Source organism: Amphibalanus amphitrite, unplaced genomic scaffold, assembly GCF_019059575.1.
Source record: "Amphibalanus amphitrite isolate SeventyFive unplaced genomic scaffold, NRLGWU_Aamphi_draft 000011F_arrow, whole genome shotgun sequence".
Taxonomy (NCBI): domain Eukaryota; kingdom Metazoa; phylum Arthropoda; class Thecostraca; order Balanomorpha; family Balanidae; genus Amphibalanus; species Amphibalanus amphitrite.
In genome coordinates, this window is record NW_024881507.1 from 63,690 (window position 1) to 86,113 (window position 22,424).

The 22,424-nt window shown below is 56.2% G+C and overlaps 1 protein-coding gene across 2 annotated transcripts in view; it reads right to left on the bottom strand.

Annotated features, from left to right (window-relative positions):
- LOC122381427 (plexin-A2-like) overlaps positions 1–22,424 on the bottom strand; it is a 133,222-nt gene that overhangs the window by 18,200 nt on the left and 92,598 nt on the right. For both annotated transcript variants that reach the window (XM_043365576.1, XM_043365568.1), the window contains exons 7-8: positions 14,346–14,517; positions 1,618–1,826 (exon numbers count right to left, since the gene is read on the bottom strand). In XM_043365576.1, coding sequence (XP_043221511.1) covers positions 1,618–1,826; positions 14,346–14,517 — 381 coding nt within the window. The remainder of the gene's footprint in view (positions 1–1,617; positions 1,827–14,345; positions 14,518–22,424) is intronic.

Consider the following 22,424-nt stretch of genomic DNA (forward strand, 5'->3'; position numbering starts at 1 on the left):
CACCCAGCCGCGGCACACAGGCGAGCTGTACTAATTGGTAGCCGCTGGAGGAGACAGGACCGGTCGGTTGGCCGGCACGCTCGACACGACACAGGGCACACGGATCGCTGGCGCGACACGGCACAGGATCGTGTTATACCTGACCTCAAGGGAAAAGGGAAACATACAGAAACACAGCGGAGTGGTGAAGCCGGTATGGACCACACTCAGGTGAAGACGGGCGTATATAGTGTTCAGAGAGGAATTAACCGTTGCTCTTGATAGCAGCAGAGCTCTGTCGCAGCCCGACCGCCCTGTCGAGTCCCGTCAGTGATGGATGCTGACGGTAATGAGTGAAAGCGACCCACCGAGCACCGAACAGAATCATCAAACAGGTAAGTCGTAACGATAATCGACACACACCGAGGAGATGATACATCGAACAATGGGTGAACAAATCCAGTAGCATTAAGATCGACGATAGATAATATCTAACGATAGCTGCACCGCAAATTAAGAAGCCCCAAATAAGGCCAACGCCTTGGTCAAGGCATGCACTCACTAAGCATTGCAATCAGTGGTAACAAATTATTGAGAGACTGCAAACCGTAACTGGCGTCTGTCTCTGTGCGCTCGCAGCTCCAGACAGGGGAGCTGCCTCAGTCTCTCTCTCTCCACAGCAGAGAACAGTCGCCCCTCCCTGCAGCTTCAGAGCTCCCGCTGCGACCGAGACGGCCCGAACTGCCGCCCAAGGGCCACCGCATCGTCTCCGTCCAATGCATCACTAATGCCAGCGACACTCTGAACTGCACTGAAACTGCACTGAAACTCGTCGCGACGGCGCGAGTATTGCACCACAAAGTCCACGAACAAAGCGGGCAGGGCTCCGATCCGAGATCGAGTGTCAACCCAGGTGGATGACCGGCGGGCATGTTGAAGCATGCCTACCTGTCACAGCGCTCAGCACCACACGGCACACCTGCACTCGACAGTGGTCAGTTCTCACCCTAATCATCTCTCTGACGACTCTCATTGGCGGCCCAGTCTTGGAAGCCACCGGCCGCGAACGGGCTCAAACGGAAGTCATTGCCGATGTGAAACCGGCCATATTATGAGCGGGTAAATGTGTCCAGCGGTCGCGATGGTCACTCATGACCATTTGGGGCACACTTAGAGCGGACTGAGGCGGTGTTATTATCACACCCGCCGCTCTCCCGCAGAGACAAAACTGCAACTGATGGCCTCCGTGCCACCCTCCACCGTGAACAGAGGGATTCCATGAGTCAACGTGCTGCTTCCTTGAGACCGCTAATTAAGATAATATGACGGGTATGAGTTAAAGGAAGGTCGCTTCGGACATAACAGACCCAGTGACAATATACTAACACGGCTAGGAAAAATCATTGAGGCATTCACTTGCAAAAACCGTCTCAAACGGTTCTCTTCCTATTTTCCTACCTGGGTATACCGACCGACAAGGTCACCGCGGAGCCATCAGGAAGGGCTCTCTCACCTCCAGTCCAGTGACGAGGATGTCCCCCTGTCCCCACCCCCTCCTGCTACTTTCAGTCCGGTGACGTGGCTACCCCTCACCTTCAGCCCGGTGACTGGGATGCGGTTGCAGCAGGTCTCCCTTACCTTCAGTCCGGTGACGAGGATGTCGTTGCGGCAGTTCTCCGCTGTGTCGTGCGTACACCGGTGTCCGTCGACGCACCAGTCGCACGGGAACGGAGAGCTCACACACTGGCTGCAGTGCTGGTAACGGTGACAGTTGTAGAAGCCAAAGTCCGTAGCCACAAAGTCCGGTCCCGAGGTCATGCGCACAGAGAGCTTCGCCTGGATGAAGTCTGCCGAGAGAGAAGAGGGTAGGTCAGAGGGAGCCGCTTATTGGGGAGACGCGCGGGGTAGGTATGTAATGCGATTGAAACAACGCCGGGGAAATCTTAATGGCGAAGTTAAAAAGTTGGTGATTGTTTGATTGGTTTTTCGCGGGTTCGTTGACAGAAATGAAATGTGTTTCATTCAGTTTCCGAGCTCGTTTTGATATGCTGAAGTGAAAAACAGCTGGATCGATGCGATATCAAAATGGGACTACATTCACCCGAGTTTCCACTCGCAGCAGATTCTTTCTCCATCCCAGCCTTTTATGACCGTAAGCTAAAAGCAAACTTCCTAGCGGTCCCTTCATATCAAGCGCAGTAGGTATTTACACAAAGTTTAGAAACTGCGAATGAATTTAGACTGTTTCAATCAGGTTCCGGACCGTTACAAAGACCCCAGAAAATGGCGCCCGAGTTAGGAACAGTCCACCAGGGAAAAATACGCCGCCGGGCCGAGAATAGTAATGCCAGCGCTCGCCGAGCGTAATAAACGACCTACCTAGGACACAGCGCCCGGTCCAATGGCCAAACCGTCGTCCCTTAGATGCGTCTCAGTGGGTACGCACCTTCCCCTCCCCAGCGTTGATTACGCCAGGGTTGGCGACGAGGCTTCCTTTGAAGCCCGGTCAGCGCCGCTCGCCGTCGGGAGGGGGGTAGTGGAGAGGGGGTCGGCGGCGGACAACAGAGGCGTCAGTGGCGGTGGCGGTGGCGCGGCGGCGGCCACTCGCCGGCAATAACGGCGCGCCACAAAGGCCGCCGGCTGGAGTGCGTCATTACGGCCGTAAGCAGCGCCGGCGCGCGCCGCAGACACGGTAAACAGCTGCCAAATTTGATGTCGGCCGGGGGCTGATGAGCGGTCTCGTCTCGGTCGCCACCGCTCGGTCCGTCTTGTCTGGGACGGGTGGGTGGACGGAGACACCACCGCGCCGGTGAATGGAGCTGTATGGCCAGAAGACGAGCTTCCCGGAACAGCTGAGATGTCGAGCTCCACAATCTCCTGATTTTCGGAGCGCATCGCTGCAGCTCAACACGGACAGAGGCCATTCCGTTCAGGCCGGGTCACCAGCCGAGTCAGGCCATCATTCACCACTCGAGTCAGGTCACCATAAGTGGTGTCAGGTCATCGGCCTGATGGTCAGGGGGGACTAGAGCTAATATAGCGCGTGCGGCCCCCTCGACGCGAGCACAGGAGTGCCATTAGAGCCAGGAGGGCGCCGCTAGCTCGCGACTCCCTGGGGAAACTGAGAGTGAGCCGACGCCAGCGCATGAGCGCTGCTGGAGCCCGGCGTCGGGCTCTGAAATCACAGGCCGTCGGCCGCAGACCGAACCGGGAGCTCCTGGGTTGAGGCGGTGACCGGGCGGGCAGCGCCGGTCTCCAATCAGCCACGCATTACCGGAAGGTCAGCCGGATGAGACAAAGATCAACTGATGAGTCACAAGCCACGAAACTATGCACGATCATTGGAGCAGGTCCGTGTTGAGGCACAGGTCAACGATCCCTCAGCCGTGCCGAGACGCTCCATCAGCATCGAATTGGAACCGCTTACACGACACAACACGCCACGCCGTGCGCCTCGACTGACGATCACACAGCCGGTTTTGTTTTGCCGCACGCCCGTGGCGTTCCCTGCCGTGCCGTTCCGGCCGTACCGGGCCGTAGGCACGTCCACAAAGTCCGAGGCACGTGCGCGCCGTCAGAGCGTGTTGTCCGAGACCGCGGCCGGAGCTCGGCGCGTTACGGGCCGGTTTGGTCGGTCCTTTACCGCCCAGGTGGGACCCCGACCGGACAGCAGCGGCGAGAGAATCTCCGCGGGGTGAGAGCGGAGTGTCATCCCACACTGGGCTAGGTATTGTGATAGGCACTCAACAGAAGACATCAAATGAGACAGCTGGACAATAGCATGACGGTTACTACGGTCTCATGAACTGAAGTAGACGCTCTTATGGGACTCGGAAACAGCGATGTAGCGGCCATTGGCCATGCTAGGAATGTTATTAAAACTCATGGGCCTTCTCAGTCCATTTTCGACATGAATCGTCTTAAATTCCACCTGAATCTCCGGCACAGATGTTTCGCCGGGGCCTCTGAAATGAAATAAAGCACTGTCGATCTCCGCTACGCACATCACGGACCGAAAGCGCATGGAAATGGCGTCTGTCTGACACCCAAGATACACAACTCCCCTCTAAACTGAGCGACATACCGTCGGGTGCGACGTATGCCCGTGACTCAGCGGCGTCCATACGTTGACGCCGGTCCAGTCCGAATGCATATTACATCTGGGCCGCGGCAGCCGCTGGTTCGCTGATGCAGCCTAGGCGCCGACAGGACAGGGCGTGGCAGGACGAACGACGGTACGCAGGTGGACGTGTGTAATGCTGCTGGTATAGCGTTCTAGCATTGTCCCCCTATCCCTACCTCACGCCTTTTCTTGGAAAATGACGGTGCATGATTGCTCCAAACCATAAAAATGGCAGGAGAAAGTCTCATAAGACTGTAGCGATTTAGAACTCCTGCTTCCACGTAACCAAGAAAGCTATATTCCGCTCTCCTCCGAGCCTCTCAGCCAACTGCCCAGCAATCACACTCCCAACCAGACCATAGCTCTCACGCACACGTCATCGCGCATCATCATTAGCCAATCACATTGTCATACGTCATCCCCTGTGCAACTGATCAGGGGGCGTAACCCGGCCGCCCCGACGTCCGGCGGCGGCGGCGGATGACTCACACTGGGTCACCGGGTCACGTCCCGCAGCTCAGTCTCGCCGCGCGCCTGACTCATACGCTACTCACATTCCCTATTGTGTCCATCATGCTACATCACACATCATGTCATTCACTCAACTCATGACCGCTGACTACACCTCCACCTGATTATCAGTAATCATCATCATTATTCATCATCAACATCGATACACTCGCTTGGCACACTCTGTCCATACAGCTCTTCCGGGGCTCTTCTCACACGTGTACTACGCCGCAGTACGGTTTGGCCATTCTGTTCTCGTTGGGCTTCCGTAACCTCACTCTGAGCGTCCTCCCGTGCACCGCTGAACGTCTCACTCGGAACGTCAGCTGCATCTTCACTCGTCTCCACCGGTGCTCCCGTATCGGGCGGCTCGGGAGGCGGGGGGTCAGTGTCCTGTCCCGTCCCCGACACCGAACCGGACGGCTTCTCGTGCAGCCGCAGCGTCCTGATCTCTGATAGGCAGTCTTCAGGTTCGGACTCACAGTCACTCATACTGTCTGTGTCGCCAACCTCCTCGAACCGTCGTCGGACGCAGCGCACATGCCACGGGGCACCATCCACCTCCACCAGTGGTGCCGGTAACAGTCGGGTCACCACGCCCCGCCGCGACACGTCCGTGCACCGCGTCGGCTGACCTCGGCGGCGTATCCACACAGCGTCACCGACCCGGAACGCTTTGCGTGCACTCTGGACGCCATCGTCCACTTTGGACACCGCTCGGCCGGGTTCGTCGATGTTCAGCGGGAGGTCGTGGCCAGCGCGCTGGAAGACACCTGCTGCAGGAGCGCTGCTAGGATGCATCCCGTCACGAGGCGTGGCGTTATAGCGGTGCACTGCTTCCCCGATTGTACAGCCTTGTCGGGCTGCCATCACCTTGACTGTCCGATGGTGGCGCTCGACGATGCCGTTGCCGCCCGCCTCGTGCACCGCCCGAAAGCGCAGCCGGACGCCCCACCGCGCGGCGAATGCCGCCATCCGACGACTGCGGAACTCCGTGGCGTTGTCCAGCAGAAGCTCTGCGGGCGCGCCTCTTTCCAGGAAGATGTTTTCCAGCTGGTTCGTCACCTCAGCCGCATCTGACCGGCGCAGTAGTCGCCAAATTCCATACCGGGATGGTCCACAATCAATAACAGTCAGATAGGACCGTTCCCGGTAGTGCGTAACGTCGATCGCCAGCCGTTCCCACGTCAGCGGCACACTCAGTGACCCTTGCTGCCAACGTACCGGTGCTGGGTCAATGGACTGGCACACATCACACTGTTGGATCACGGCGCGCACTGCCGACCGGGTGGCACGGGCGTCTTCATTCCGCCGCACGTACCAGAGGGTCCGACGGACTCCCTGATGTCCAGTACTTTCGTGCACTGCGCGTATCCGTGCGGGGTCGACATCCGGCCGTGGGTCCGCGATTGCCGCGGCAGCCACCGGCCGTGCGGCAGGCTCTGGGTCCGGTCATTACCAAGCACCGCCCGCGCGCGGGCGACTGTGCTCTCCAGACTGAGTTGCTCTGACCTGGTTCCTGCTCGGATTGTGTCCGCCACGGACGCCGGCAGACCGTTGACGAAGGCAGCTACCAGCTGTCGGTCCGTCACGCCGCCGAACAGGGCAGCATAGCGGCGCCGACTCGCCAGGAAGACATCAGCGCTCTCTCCCGGCTCTAGCCGACGTGCGACGAATGCTGTGTGAGCCGCGAAGTCGTCCATGGCGAACGCCTTAAACAAGGCGTCTCGTGTCGCCGTTGCTGACCGGCGGTCCACCGCGGACAGCTGTGACCACACGGCGAAAGCACCACCTTTCAGCCGCATGGGCAACACCTCCGCCGCCGACACACCGCGATACTCACAGAGCAGTGACGCCTGCGTGTGCCATTCGACGACGTCGCCGCTCCCGTCGTACTCGTCGATGAGGCGAGGATCGAGTCCAGCTCCGAGACGGACCTGCTCAGATTCCTGCACCACAGCGCCCGTCTCTGTCGGTGTGTCCATGATGATGTCGAAATGCCGAAATAGCTTGTAGCGATTTAGAACTCCTGCTTCCACGTAACCAAGAAAGCTATATTCCGCTCTCCTCCGAGCCTCTCAGCCAACTGCCCAGCAATCACACTCCCAACCAGACCATAGCTCTCACGCACACGTCATCGCGCATCATGTCATTCACTCAACTCATGACCGCTGACTACAAAGACACGGTAGCGAAATGAGGTGAAAAAGTATTGCTGACAGGACGGTAGCAGCCGGTCGGACCATCGGCAACTCGACTGGCCACCAGGAAAACTCTCCACCGCTGCTCGCAGCGGCCAGTTGCATGCCTGGGAGGGCTGGCGCTTTGTCGTGACTCCGACTTCCCCACACCATTGCCAATATCAGCTTCAAAAGCTCCTATAGCTCACTGAGCTGGGAAGCTCTCGCTCACATAGTCGATTTCGAGCGACACCAGCACCGCTGCTCGCCTCGCGATGTGTTTGTCACCACACTAGGGATCCGGGGCGACGCGGCGGCACGCAAGCCCGAAAATCCCCGTCTTCGGCGTCAACATTCGCATTGGCTGCCTATCAGCCATGGCCGAATCCACGGGCCGCCATTATGGCTGATTGAAGCCCAGCTGAGCGAAATAAGTTCGGCAAGGCAGCTGCGGCCTTCTCAGACGGGGAGAGGGACAGCTCCGGAGGCGGCATCAAACGACACCGTCAGTAGACTTCGTTAGGGCCAAATACACTAAGTGAGAGTAGGCATAATGACAGAAAGTTAATCCTACGACTTGCATGCCCGTATTTTTTGTTTGTGCACGCTTTGCGCGGCCGAAGAGAACAAAGGCGGTATTTGGGGTTTGCGCGAGTTACCACCCCGCCGACAGTTCGGGCCGATGCGTGGACGAAGTTTGCAGCGGGGAAGTGGCGGGCGACTGCGATCCGCGCGAGTCCGGTCCCTGGAGCACGCGCGGACGACAGCGATGGAGACGGAGTCTCCCCAGAGTCCATCTGTACGGACAAACAACGGCGACGGCCCACGGTGATCGGCCCGCCCGCACCGAACGCCAATCGATGGACCAAGCGCCGCTAATGGCGCGTGAGCAACACCGGACAAATGTCTGGCACTAAAAAACGAGCCGTAAGACGATCGAAAGTGAACGTCAATAGCAGCCTTGGGACATGTCCTTCGATAACAAGTCATGTTCTTGCTTTTTGATCGCATACATTAATGGATCGCATCGCGGGTGTCCTCATGGCGACAGACTCGGGAACCCCGGTTCCCGATTCTGTCCCGTCCCTACGTTATCGCTAACCCTTCAGCCCCACCGTCCGCCCCGTCCGTGTCGACACTGGCCCGCGGCGGCCCTCGGCCACACACAGGGAGCGACTCTCTCAGCGGAGACACCGGCAAACGCTACCGCCACGCCGGCGTAAATGAGTCGGCCTAGTGGTGTCATCAGGCCCGCCGGCCGCCGGGGCTCTGTGACAAATTAGAACCGAGCTGCGCGATTGAGCCGTTGCGCCGACGCCTACGGCCCATTGCGTCCTGATTGCCCAATGTCACACTCCAGCCACCGGCAGATGAGAACGGCCGGGCCTCTCGGAAATTATATCGGCAGCCTACCCGGCCATCAGAGAGTTGTCGATGCATTTACGTTGACGTATAAATAGTAGGTTGAGGCCGGGTATAAATTATACGCCAGTGTCGACGTGAAATTTATGGCGTATGTCGGCGTGTTTACAGAAGGTGCAACGAGGCTCGGGTGGAGCGGACGGCCGGTCATGCAATCCATGTTTTATTATTAGAGACACAGTCATTAGTAGGAGAAAAACATGACGAGCCTGTCGCAAGTCCAAATCCCAGGACAGAAGACAAATAATGCTGCATTCATGCCGAGAACGAAAAAATGGATGGTGGAACAGCAAAAATGTCTGCAAAGGAAACCGACGAGTTCTAATTTCCAGACAACGGAAATCCTCCAGCCTTCCGTTCCCAGAAGCCATTTTTATCAAAACAACATGTTGTGTACCGTATTTTGTACCCGGAACAATCGAGTTACCTTCCATCATCAGCACAAATGGACTACCGAAAGCGTCAACAATGCCGGGCGATGCACAGCCAATACCTGCTCCCCCCGCCTCTCTGCCCTGACCCGGAGGTGACGGGCGATTCGCTCTGACCGACCAGACGAGGGCAGGAGCAGGGGCCGACCGGGGGATTACCATACAAACGAAGCGACGGAGGTCGACGGCCAACGCCGTGACGTCGTCTGAGCTGCCTTTGGAAGGCGCCGACGGCGGCGGCTTCCGGTGGATGGGCGGGCGATGCAGCCGGGGGAGCTATAGGGAGCTGTGGCAGCCGTAAGCTAGAGGGTTGCGACTTCTGGATCCGAGGGGAGCTAGAGGGAGCTGTGACGCTGACGAGAGCTAGAATGTGTCAAGTGTGCGAAAAGCAAAAACGTGGAAAATCTGCAGGTGTCGGGAGCCGGAACGAAAGGTGGATGGAGAACTTACACATGAAGGTCAGAGGAGCCAAGAAACTAGTGAAAACCTGGACGTTGTTCCAATACTTTAGTACTACACGGACCTTTCTCTTGCTATGCCGAGACAGTAAAAGCTACACAGGAAACAAAAATGGAGTAGCGACTAGCGACACCACTTTCAAAACCTGTAGCATCACGACCAATGACCATCTCTGGTAAGGCATTGCAGCCGTACGGCCTCCACTCGAGGCGTAATGCAGTCCTGGCTGAGTGGGGCGGCATTGCTCCAGGTACGGCCAAAGTAGCCCCCGCAGAGTTTGAGTGTTGCGAGCTGCAAATCCGCTATGCTGTATAGTGCGGCAGGCGGCGGCCGTTCTGTAGTGTATGGCGGCGGCGCCGGCACCCGTGCCAAGCCATTATGGTGTGCCGATAAACAGTAATGAGAGCCGGACGCGGCGGGCGGCGGCACTCGCCACGGACAGCGCTCCATTGGCATACAGCGTATAGCCACGGTCTGTCCGTCTGCATTGTGTCCCGGGAAATACAGCCTCGCCAGGCTGGCACGTAATAACACGTGCATTGTGCATGTGACAGACATACGCATATGGAGTGACCACTGGAGGAGGAGGAGAGTGGAGGAGGGGACGTGCAGAAATACCAGCCAACGTCGACGGCACCGGAAGAATGTGAGGCCACCCGCCTGACCGGCGCAGGCGCAGTGTGCGGTCAGGATTTACAGTGACATCATATGCTAATCACTAATACCACACACCCAGCGGAAAGCCGCGAGTGATTCACGGCTGTTGATACCGTGCTGTGCTGCCAGCAGGACCAGCCTTTCCCATGTAATATGTCTGATCAATCGCAGGCACAACCACACACGCGATTTAGCCGTGTGTTCCACTCCTCTCGTGCCACCTCTCATGCTGGCGCTCCAACACACCCTTCCGGCCATCCGATCGGCCGTGCAGCCCATCAACTTGTTATCCTCACGCCTCAGTCGCTACATGCCTCCTGATTCGTCATTGAGCTCAGCCCGATGCTACCACCACCTGTTTACATAAACCTCCGCCGTGCCGCCGCTGCAGAGTCGAGTACGACCGTCTGGGTCGGACGAACCGGCGCGGCGGGTCCTCTGGGACCGTGTCACCAAACCACACCACCCAGTGCTCTGGGTAGAGCGACACCCGACTCCGGTCTGAATCAGCCCGATCACCCCCCAATCTGCCCGGCCCACCGCCCCCAGGCGGCGACCTCTGCCCCCTGATCCCGCACCTCGCATTCCAGAGCACCAGGACCGCCAGCCGCCCAAACTGTGTATAACCGTCCATGGGTGAAATTAAACATGAGCGCCATGGGTGACAAATGTCGAGTGAGGCCGACGGCGCTCATCATGGCCTGTGGCGCCGGTGGTGGCTCTCTGTGTGGCGGCTGTCAGACAAAACCCACAGCGCTTGTGAGGTGGTATGATCCACCGCAGACACACCGTCCGAGTCCCATTGAGGTTAGCTTGGTGACCAAGCTGAGAGGTCAACCCAGCACGAGCACACAATACACAACAAACCGCTGGAATGCAGTTGAGTCATCCGCGACCGCTTGACACAGCACAAGGTCAAACAGAGGGTGACAAGATGCCATGTGGTGCAGGTGACAGAGGTCAAGGGTCCCGTGACCCTTTGTGGCCAGCTGCACAGTGCTGATGCCACCCAAAGCCAGCCGCGCCTCTTTAGTAAGGCCTAATCCGTGCCGCGAGGAATGCTGAGTCGCTGACGCGGCCCCTGACGCGGCCAATGACGCGCTGGCTGACAGCACTGACGCTGGTGTGGAGGCAGCAGGGGTGGTCGCTCGGGACACCGTGGCGACGCCCGAAGCCGCCACTGACCGAGGCGGCTTATAAACGGCGGAGGGCCTGCCTTTAGCAGCTTGGGCGGCGCCCCAGTCGTCGCTTCTGTCCGCCCCGAAGCGTTCAATCATCGGCTTCGGGCCCACCCGCGCAACAGCGCGTCATCCAGCTGCATCGGCCGCTACCGCCCCTTTCGAAACATGTTGGAGGACCCCGAGAAACGAGTGACCACAAGCTTGATTCAACGAGATGCACAAGTGCGGGCCGCGGAATAACGTGTGGGACATTCCGAGTGGCCAGCAGCGTAGAGTGAAAAGCAGCCTAAGAGTCTTCGTATAGGGGCATTCCATGTCAACCGGGACAGCCAAAATCGGTCACCTCTGCGATTTTATTCAAAGTTGGTGTACTTATTCGCTATTGGGTAAAACCTCTGTGGGTGAAAGGATTTTGTCATATGCCCTCGGGCTACAGAGATACAAGTCGCTAAACTTCTGCTTTTTGAGCAGAATTGGACGTGTATTGCAATCTTGAAAGATCTATAGCTTCAACATTTTTGAAGCTATTAATTTCAAACAAACTGAAACGGGTACATAAGGAGTTATGCTAGTAAAATTTGACAATTTTTACATTTTTTGGTGATTTTGAATTTATTTTATTTTGAATTAATTTCTTAAAATGTAATTTGTGAAAAATGGGTACCCTTCGATTTTGCTCAAATTTAGATATTGTCTTCCACTACACGTAAGGCACACGTGCTGAGAAAATTAGAGTGGGCCAACGATAACTTTGGATGATATAGCAACAAGTAGTGCAACGTAGCACGGGCGTTGGAAGGGGCCGATTTCGCTAACTCCACCTGTTTATCGCCAATAACTCACACCATAATTATTATATTAGCGTCAAACTTTCAGTATCTGTCCAAAATCGAATTGCAAATCCTCCCGCGCAAGAAATAGGTAAATCGGTCCACAACTTTTCTAGTTATAGCGGTGTAAAGTCAAACATTCCTGCCGGAGCGGCTCGGCGGCCGGCGCCGGCCGTTGCCGCCTGAGTGGTAGACTGTGCCGGCGCAGGACGGTTCCATCTTTGCACCGCGCTTCTTACCGCTGATTATGATCGATTCGTGTCAAATTTTGTGTGAAGGCTTAAAAATATACAGGCAATCTAATGTTTAAATAAATACGAAAATCAACTGGTAAAATTAAACTATTAGCCATTAGGGTGCAAACACAATATGTGACTATGACGTTTCCCGCGTCGGCCGATCCCCGCCTCTGCCGGCGACATCTTACTCTTAGCAAGCCACTGCCAAATTTATGGTAAGATTAACTAGAGATTCTCATAACATTACAAATGTCGTATAAAGGAAGAAATAGGAAAATGGGCCAGTATCTCTTAGAGCTATGGGCGTATAAACGCAAAATAGTCACTATAGCAAATTTGATCACGTTTAACCTCATTTGATCTTGAATGTATTGATCTAGGGCCATGAAACTGGCACACGATAAAGTTCCCCACCGCCCCACCTACATTTCAAATTCCGTTTTTTAATACCTTATTTTGTCTAAACCGGGCTTTTCTCCCCTAGCGCTGGGAGAGTCTGGCGTATTTTCTTTTTGCAACCAAAGAGAGGCGCTACCCGGAGAATGCCCAATTTCATCATTAAAAAACTGACTTACGATGACCAGCTATTTTCGTGGCTTAGTAGTAAGTGTGCCGAATGTACCCACCTCGAAATCTAAAGGTCGCTGGCTCGCAGCGCGGGTCAGCCTGAGCCCTGAAGTGTTTAACACACATTTGTTTTTGTGGCATCTGGCCAGCCGGCAAAGTTGTGAGGGCTAATGTTCGGATCTAGGTAGCATTTGCCCAGTCGGCAACTGCCGTGAGGGCTGTACAGTGTACATATTTACGCGTGTTAGATTAGGTCAGGTCACGTCAGGTCAGGTTAGGTTTGCTTTGGTTTGGGGTAGGTAGAAAGAAGCATCTCCAGGTAGCGCCTCTACTTGGTTGCTAAAACGAAACACGCGAGTGCCAGACATTACGAAGTCCAAAAGACAGTTACGTAGACGTCGGCCCATTCTGGATTTTTTATATGATGTAGCTAATGTATAGGAGAATAAAATATGTAAAAATCAGCAAAATCGAAGGGTACCCATTTTTCAGAAAATTAAAATTTATTCTTTGAATTTTAATTAAGTTCACTAATTAGTTAATTACGTCAATATTGTTATCCTCAAATGAAAGCCTGACCTATTCCCTCCATTTCACACTTTGTCTCGTGGTGATATGTCTAAAACTTCAATGGTTATGACGCTTTAAAGATGATAATGTGCCTTGCCTAAGTCAATGTTTGATGACGTGTATCTCGGAAACGTGACGTCATATCTTGACAAAAATATGTCTCCTTTCTTTTCACATATAGATGAGTAGTTTCACAAAGTTTCGCAAAAATCGGAGGGGGTGAGGTTCAAAATGGTCATTTTTTGTCCCACTTGACGTGGCATGCCCCTATAGTGATTTGGAACGGCGGAAGAGCGCTTGAAATCAGCGCAGAAAGTTGCGTCTCACGGGGCCGTTACGGTTCCCACGCAGGTTCAGATTGTGGCCCGGGCGGTCTTGCCTGGACTGGTCCCACAGCAAAAATGCACCGCCGATAATCGTCTTAACACGGAGACTTCTCGCTCGAGCGGAGACCGACACGGAATATCGGCGCACCCCGCACCACTTTCCTCCACACTCCACGAGCTCACTTAGCCATTACTTGAATCACCGCGGGCTTGGCTCGGAGGAGTGACGTCACATTCTGACACACTTTGGTCGGAGGTCGAGCGGTCGGTCGCATTCTGGATCGGTGAATATGGGTAATTCTGGGGGCACCTTTGGTTTCCATATACCGCAGTCGGCGCCCAATACAGGCAGAGCCGCTGCAGGGTGCGGCCAGTAGACACGCAATCCCTCGGCGCGAGCGCAGATATAGCCGGGGCTCTGGTCGTATGCTCGCTTGTCTCCGGGCAAGCCGATCTCCACAACATAGTCCAGAGGAAATCAATATCACCACATTGAGCTACGCACTGGTTGATGGCTGACATCTATTAAGAAATATCCATTATGAACTGCCCAACTTTCTGACGCGGTTAGGATTACAAAACACAGATGCCCGCCGCCCGTCCAGCTTCAGCAATCAGATCGAAATCAATAGAATGCGTGCATCACGACTGAGCAAACAGGATATTGTGGTCTTACGCCATACAGGCACGGATGATGAACATTCGCACTGTCCCGCGGGTAAAGGGAGTTCACACTCACGCTGTCCGGAGGGTATGGAGAAGGGAGGTAACACTCACGCTGTCCGGGGGTATGGGGGAGTTAACACTCATATGGGGAAGGGAGTTAACACTCACGCTGTCCGGCGGGTGTGGGGAAGGAGTTCACACTCACGCTGTCCGGAGGGTATGGGCGGCAGCAGGTCGGTGCGCGGGGTCCCGCAGGTCAGTGTGTCCTGCCCCGTCTGAGTGGCGTTGGTGATGAGCGTCCTGCCCATCAGCGTGAAGGCGCACAGGAAGCTGCCCGACTGCTGCAGCTTCGGCAGGTTGTTGATGGTCAGCGTCAGCTGTGAACACAGAGGGAGAAACACCGTCAGTCACAGGGGTCACGTCATCGGCCCGGGGGTCATTCACCACCCGACCTTGACGGCGGATCATGGGCGGAACCAAAACAGGGAAACTATGAGACAAAGAGGCGTATTGCTGTGAGTGACAGGAGTTTCAATCGCGTGGTCAACTTGTGATCTGATTTAGGAAGGTCGCGATCAAGTCGCTAAAAGGTGAGCGTCGTGACAAGTTCAGTTCCTTATCGCCTTATCTTCCGGATAACATAAACCGAACGACTTGTCTTTCAAAAACTCCGATGTGAACTGGGGCTATTGACCTCAGCTGTTCCGTGCCGGCTGACAAACGTTGACAGCTCTGGCAGGCAAATTCTCAGAGCCCTCCCGATCGTGGCTTCCACATAAAACTGTAACTGCGTCACGACAAAACGCCGATTTCCTGTCCGTAGAGTGCCCCGGGCGCGCACGACCGGCTAAGCAGTACATCCGGGCAAAGTGTGGTCGGATAGGTTCCGTGCGCTCCCGGTGGCCATGGGACCGCGGACAGCGGACAGCGGGAAACTGGACGGTGGGTGGTGGATATGTGCGGGAGGCATCAGGGCGGCGACCGGTGAGGGGCAGTGGCAAATGAGGAAACGAGCGGAGTTGTAATCTGAGCGCGTCGAGCAGGTGCTGTGGGATGGGATAAAACAGGGATGGTGGATATAAATAAAGATCGGCAAGCTCCAATGCGGCTCCAACTTCGTTACCTACAGCCTACAGGCCAGCGATTTGGATGTCATCTTCAGAACCCGTAGAAAATGTGGACTCAAGCACCGTCGGTGGTGTCCAGTGCAGACGGGAGATCGCCATCCATTCCCCAGTCGCGAACCAGTCGCCAGTCGGATAGGAGACTTCTTCATGAGTCACCACCACCACCCGGCTCAGCACCGCCCGGTGTTTATTTGGTGTCGGCCGGACGCCCATGACGAAACGCTCGCCAAGGGGCGTGCGGCAGACGGCAGACGGACGTTGGCGGTGTCCCAGGGTCACGGAGAGGTCATAGAGGTCATAATAAGACTGCAGATCAAATGGAGACCCCCAGGCAAACAGCAAACCTTGCAAAATATAATATGCACCAGCCACAAAAGCAAGCGCGATCTTATATTTAAATTCGCCCAGATAATACAGCCAGAATCCTTGAAACAATGCAGGGTCTAGAAAACGTACCACTTACGTGCCTCAGAGGGCATATGAATTCCTGAACAATATCCCGCAACAGACACGAAAGCCTGCATCCGAATCGGGTCAAGGACCTCGGTACACACATGTTCCACCCACCAACAGCGCAGCATCTGCCTCCTTCCAAGGACCTGATTATTCCTAGCGCATTGCATCAGACGACGGGCGTCATCCACTAGCAAACATCCAATATCGATACGTGTGGTGAGCGCATTCGCCAGCGTGCAAGGCGTCGGTGCGAGCGTTGTACTTGCGAGTTCTCCGCTGTTCCTACAACGCGACACACCCTCGGACAGAACACGTTATCTCGCGATATCACCAATTACAGACGTGTTCAGTCTTTGTTTTGTGATAACTTGAGCCACACCTGTGCGCACTTTTTTAGGTATGTACAATTGCACACTGCACAACTTGTTCCGAGTTGAGATGAGGACGTCTGCCGCCGGGCCCCTCGGTGGTGCACATCATCTCACAGCTCGTCGCGACATCCAGCGACACAGTAAACACTCCGCTCCGGTTACAGGCTGCGCCTCGACGGCGCCGTCGGGTTCCTCTCGGCCGCCGCGGCGCCGAATCTGGTCCTCCGCGGCAGACCAAACACCGGAAACACGACCCATCGGCCCTTCTACCCGCGCGTCTTCACTCATACACATCATCAGTTATCAGCAGCACGTCAGCTCTGCACCGCAGCAGCGCCCAGCCGCACGCCGGCGCCGCCACCCCGGTCACACGTAGGCACCCAGGCGTGTTTGTCCACTTGAGAGCTCGTCATTCATCTGAAGAGCAGCTCACACAGCGCGAACGGCTGGAGCGAGGTTCACACAGGGCCGCTGTGACATCTCCCTGTAACGTTCTCCGCGTCAGGAGGAAGCGCACCACGATCGTGACGTCACCGCCAGTCACGGGGGTCCGTTCGTCACTGGTACCGTGACGCCCCATTGAGTAAGCGATGGAGGCTGACTGATGGTGAGTGGGCTGGCTGGTCACCGACAACGGCAGAGCCTCAGTGAAACTCCAGCGGCGGAACGGGCCCCTAACATGGCGCCGCCTGTGAGACATGCGTGCCGCACGCATACGGCATAGACTCTCTCTATTGATATCAAGCACACATGAGTTATGTCCGGCATTCAATAATATTCAGTATTAACTGAGACGACTGACATATTGCTCCTCTGCCGCCAAAATCTAGCAGACGCCGGAGACCAGACGGCACGCGGCATATTTTTCTCCCGAACCTCGCTACCACCACCGGTTTGTATATGTCCCCTCGGCAGCACCGCCGTCCGTTCGAGCTCTCTCCGACTCCCTGGGGCCGTCGGCTGAGTCCATAGGTCAGCCCTCCCCAAACAAACGCGGTGACCGGTCGTGTCGCGCCGTCCGAGACACGCCCGCTGGGAGATACGAGCCGTGACGATGACCGGCGTCTGCTGAGCGTCGTCCCAACCGACAGACCGCTAGACCGACAGTTTCTTCCTCCGATTGACCATTCGATGTTCGAATACATCCGACATGCCCGGTCGGCAGATAGATCGAAGGATCATTGGACAGATCGACAAATAGTTTGACCGCTGCGCCGTGCCGGTCTGACAGACAGATTCTAGCAGCAAGCGGGATGGAAGCGATCTGCTGACCGGAAGCCACTCTTCACTGTAGGTATTTGACCAGAGGACCACCGCCGAGCCCCAGGGAGGGCCTGGTGCCGGGAGTGACACATCGCCACCCCTGGTCCGCCTGATAACGGGCCGATTCGTCAGGAAGGAGGCATGTTTACTCGTCTCCACTGCACCCTGCCTTCAGTGGTCCTGCGCTATGGGGACGACAGGAGCCACCGACGCCACCATCGCGCGTCCACTGGTCGGCAGGTAAACCCACGCTGTCGGTAAAAAGTAGTGGACCCGGCCTTTTCTTACCTAGCCGACGTCTGCCCAGTCGGTGTCACCATCCTTTTCTGCCGCCCGCTGTCCAGCCGCGAGGGTCGGGTCAGGCGACGGAGAGGGAGCTAGCGGGCGGTGGGAGAGCGGGCGACCTCGGAGGGCAGGTCACCCTGGTCCCCGCCCCCGCTGACACAGTCGGCCCGTCTCCCAACAGACACGGTACTCATCACGGCCGCCCCAAACGACAAAACACAGCCGCAAAAACGGCAACGAATTGAATTCCGTCCCGCCAGCCGTGCGCTTTTTGTCATCTTGTCATCTTGTGCGCGCGGGCGGGTCCGGTCCGACTCGCGGTCGACCCCAGCCGTCCCTGGGACCCGTGTCACCCTGTCCCAGGTAGGCGTGGACCAGGTCACGTGACCGTCCCCGCTCCCCGGAGACGAGCTTCTCTCAGCGGGCCGGCCGATCACGTGACCGGTTCGATTAGGCCCGGCCGGACAAGCAGACCAGGCACGACTGGGGCATAAATGGATCACAGCACGGCCCGGGCACGGTTCGAGCTCCTCTGGGACGTGGTCATGGGCGTGGTCAGTCGCTGGGGAGGGTAACGGAGCCAGGGGTGTGCTCCGGGCGCGGTAAGGCGACCGGGTCACGGCGGTCAGCTCGCCGCAGCTGTGAGCGGCTGTCAAGTAGCGTCACAGGAGCATTGCAGTTGTTATCAATGTGCGGGTGAGCGGCTGGTCGTCTCAAAGCGCAGACCGAAAGCGGTCGCTGTCCTTTTTGTTGAATTTAGGAAGCCAAACATAAACGTGGAATATGCAAGCTATGCCTGAAGTCATCTGTTAGACAAGTGTTTATAGAGTGGGCGGCCGCTACACAGGGTCCTGGGCAATCGCGAATCCTGCCTAAACATTCGCAATAAACTCGCCGAACCGGCGCATTAAATCAGCTCCTACATTCGTAGTAAATGCGCCGAACTGGCGTATTAAATCAGCTCCTTCTAATTGATAGCAGACGGGTTTTCCAATCCACTACTCTATGGAAGTTGGAACTGCCAGGAAGTCTTTACCCAGATTTGACCGCGATTATGTCCACCAGCACCCTGCTTTATGATCAATGATAGTCATGAAGTTGGGCGACCTCGCCTGGCCGACTCCGTGTTAACGCCGCGGCGCCATGGGAAGTCCGCCCTGTTCGGCCGCAGTTTTATTGTCAATCAGCGGATGCACGCGCCGTGGAATCGTAATCCTCCGTCAAACGGCCGATTTTTGGCGTAACTCAGCCCCGATAGGCACGAACGACATGTGTAGCCTGGTCTTCGATATACCGAGCCAGAGACACGGACACCTTTGTCGGGCGAACGGACCCCGCGGCGCGGATACCGCGAGTTGTGCTGTCACCTCGCCACGACACAGTGCTGGGAACGAAATCGGCAAGGATGGTCCCTCTCGCTTCTTCACGGAGTTCAACTGGGCAGTGTACCCGACCGAAGGACGATATTTACCACTGGAAATAAATACTCTGGATGCCGCTGGCACGCTGGACAGGAATCGATGTCGTGTGCTGGTGACATGTCAGACACCACACCGGTGGTCTGTCAGCCACCGCCCACTACACGCAGCGCTCAACCACAAATCCCGGGCATCGATGAAAGGGAGCACTCAAGCATCCTGTTTGCTTGTTTTTTCCGCTCGACGACGTTCAAATAACGCTGTTTTTGTGCTGGCTGCGGCTTTCATCAGACTCCAGCACGTTATTTGATATTTTAATCAACTGAATTCAAACAGACATTGTTTTTCGGCCGGTGTGGCTGTCAGAAATGCTGCTGCCGGCTCAGCCACATCAGTCGGCCGCGGCAGAGCCAGACGCCCCTGGCCGGCGGCGGCAGCGGAGCGTTTGGCAGGAGGCGGGTCTCGGACGGAGCTCTGTGCGCGCGCCGGATCATTTGTTAGTAAAACATCCGGACCGGCGCCGAGAACACGTCCAAACAAAACGGTCCCGAACGTACCCTACGGGGGGAGGGGACAGACGCTCGGGCAGAGTGGCCGGCGTCCAGTGGGCTCGTGGTGGTCACATACTGAGCGTCACAGAAGCATGACGAGACCACGGCGTCACGACGTCACGGGAACGTCCAAACCGAATAACCAGCCGTCACGAATCAGTATATCACACCCGTGTCACTTGACGGCTGACCTCTTACGCAAGACAGCAACACGTGTCACGGGTGTCACTCCCTCACAAACGACACCAGTTTTTAACATGCATCCAAGGCCAGCACACAAAACACGCCCTGCTGCCACCTCTAAACGGGCCAGGCCATGACATGTTGACCAGGTTGTTACCCAAAAACGCCCCTGAGCTACCTCAGCTCTGTGGGCGGCAATTTCGCACCACGGCCGCCGCCGTTATATCTGCTGGGGCCATTAGTGGCCGGTTAGGCCGGGACCGTCTATTTTGAGCAGAAGCGGCACGTGGGCCCCGACCTAAGGTCATCCCGGGGGAGCCTGCCAGGGCGGAGCGCACCGGCGCCGCTCAGAAACCATCTATTCTCATAGAGAACACGGTGGCGAACGGCGCGGCGGTGCAGTGCGGTGGTGGTGCAGTGGTGGTATAGTGGTGCCGGCGTTGGTGCTGGCCGTCGACGGACGAGTTGTGTGTGGACAGTGGACTCTGGACACGGAATAGCTCACAATATCAGTTCCCTAACTCTCTCCCTACCATTTTCTCCTAGCATCGTCTCCTGTTCCACTAACACGACCGCCGTCAGTGCCGCCGCCGACCCGGCCCGGTTGAATAATGTATGGCTGGGAGCCGCGTCGGCTGAGACGGCAGCCGCAGTGTCGTGCGGGCCACACTCCGCCGCCCCCGTCTCCGTCCCATCTGCCTTCGGTCTCATACCGGGACGGTCACAGGGGAACGATCGACGCGCCCTGGAACGGCAGCTCAGAGACCAACAGGAGGCTTCCCCCGGCCGTGCAGCACCTCAGGGGCACACTCCCGTCACCCAGACAGTGCGGATATTCCGGCACCCAGCTCCGAGAAGCCGTCTAAACGATCCGTTTCTCCCATTAGAGCAGCGGCTTAATCTGGACCATCTCGCCGTATCTGAATGATAACTAGTTCGAGGAAGGTGTTCAGAAGCGGTGCTGACCGGTATCATCACCCAGACAGAGGTCACAACTCACAAAAGATTCTGGTTTCGAGCTCTGAGCTCACACCGGCACGCTGTCCCAGCCACGTCCCCATGTTCAGGTCCCGGCTGTGAGAGCTGGGGGGGGGGGGGGGGGGGCTGAAGGGAAAACGGGGAGCTAAAGAGAGAAAGGAGTTGCAGGAAGAGTGAAAAACCATAGGAAGGGCAGTGAGCTGTATGGAGCCATTGCGGAGCTGCGGATAGCCCTAGCTGTAAGGGAGAGAGCGCCGGCCACTCAGAGGTGTGGGGACCAACTCCCGTGGGTCTAGGACACCACCAGACAGCGGGAACAGCCGGTCCCCTCCGGACCAATAACAGGGCACTGGGCAGAAAACGAGCCATCGTGGCAGTTGTATCGGCCGGCCCAGCCACCGGCTCCCCTTCCAGCATACACAAAGTCCCCAGACCCAGTCAGCGGCAGTCAGCTGCAGCCTCTCTATCAGGACTAATGTTGAGGGGCTGGCGGCAGTCCCGTCTGGAGAGAAGCAATGAGCAGCAGAACAGTCTAGCCCAGCCCATATTGCATCCAGAACGGTACGACGAACAGCGGTTAAAAGAGTGGTCCGTCGTACCTCAGCCGTACCTACCAGTGTCGTACCTCCATGATGGCTCTGTCATAGCGACGTCATATCATTGCCGTACTTACGCCGTAACCTGCTGTACGGCTCACCGTCCCGGCGCGGCGGCGGTCGACCTAATGAAGATTGAATGGAAGCGCCGGCCGGAATGGCCCGTGCCAAGCGTCGTTCGCACCGACTATCCGCCGTGTTAACTGCACAAACGTCTGTGTCGACAAGGCTTCCCGACAATCGAACCCTCGCCCTCCCAAGCGGTGACCCTTCCTCCTAAAAAGGCAGGTCTACCTTCTCCAGACAGAGTCAATGAGGAAAACTGTACTAAAAATGTATGAAGGAATCCTGGAATGCTGTACAACCTGAACAGAAACAACCATGACAAGTATTTTGTGTGTAGAATGTGGGCCGTTGGTGTAAATACCGAGTGTTCTTTTTGGAAACATCAATTAATAACACAGCGTAACATCATGACAAGTGCACCTCAGACCAGCGAGCTCGAATAACGGAATAAAAAATGAATTTTCCTCGGATAAAGAGCGATGCGCCGGGCGAAGTCCACGGCGAATGAGGCGCTGTCCCGCACTGGCAACGGCGTTGTTTTGTCAAACTTCTGCCAAACACTGGGAGCTGTTTTTGCGAGCATCAAAACAAAAGCGTTAGTGTGAGATAGAAATGGTTCTGCGACACCTGAGCGAGCGTCATTTCAGCGAACGACATTTGAGCGAAGCCTTTTCAGCGATTAGCAATTTAAGCGATTGACTTTTTCAGCGATTGTCAAGTCGGCGAATTCAATCACAGCGATTATCAACTTAAGCGAGGACCAGAATCAGCGAAACCAGATTGAGCGAATATATGGAGGTCAATGGGGGACCAATTGAGCGAACACAGTTACAGCGAAACCGAACGCGACGGAAATCAATCATTTCTACTTTTCGGGAATTCTTGCCCTTGGAATACCCGCTTGGTATGTGTTATGCTTCAAGCTGCGCGCGGCAAATTAAAAATTTTCTTTTAAGCTTGGAAACCACAAAAATATCTGGCCTCATTCTG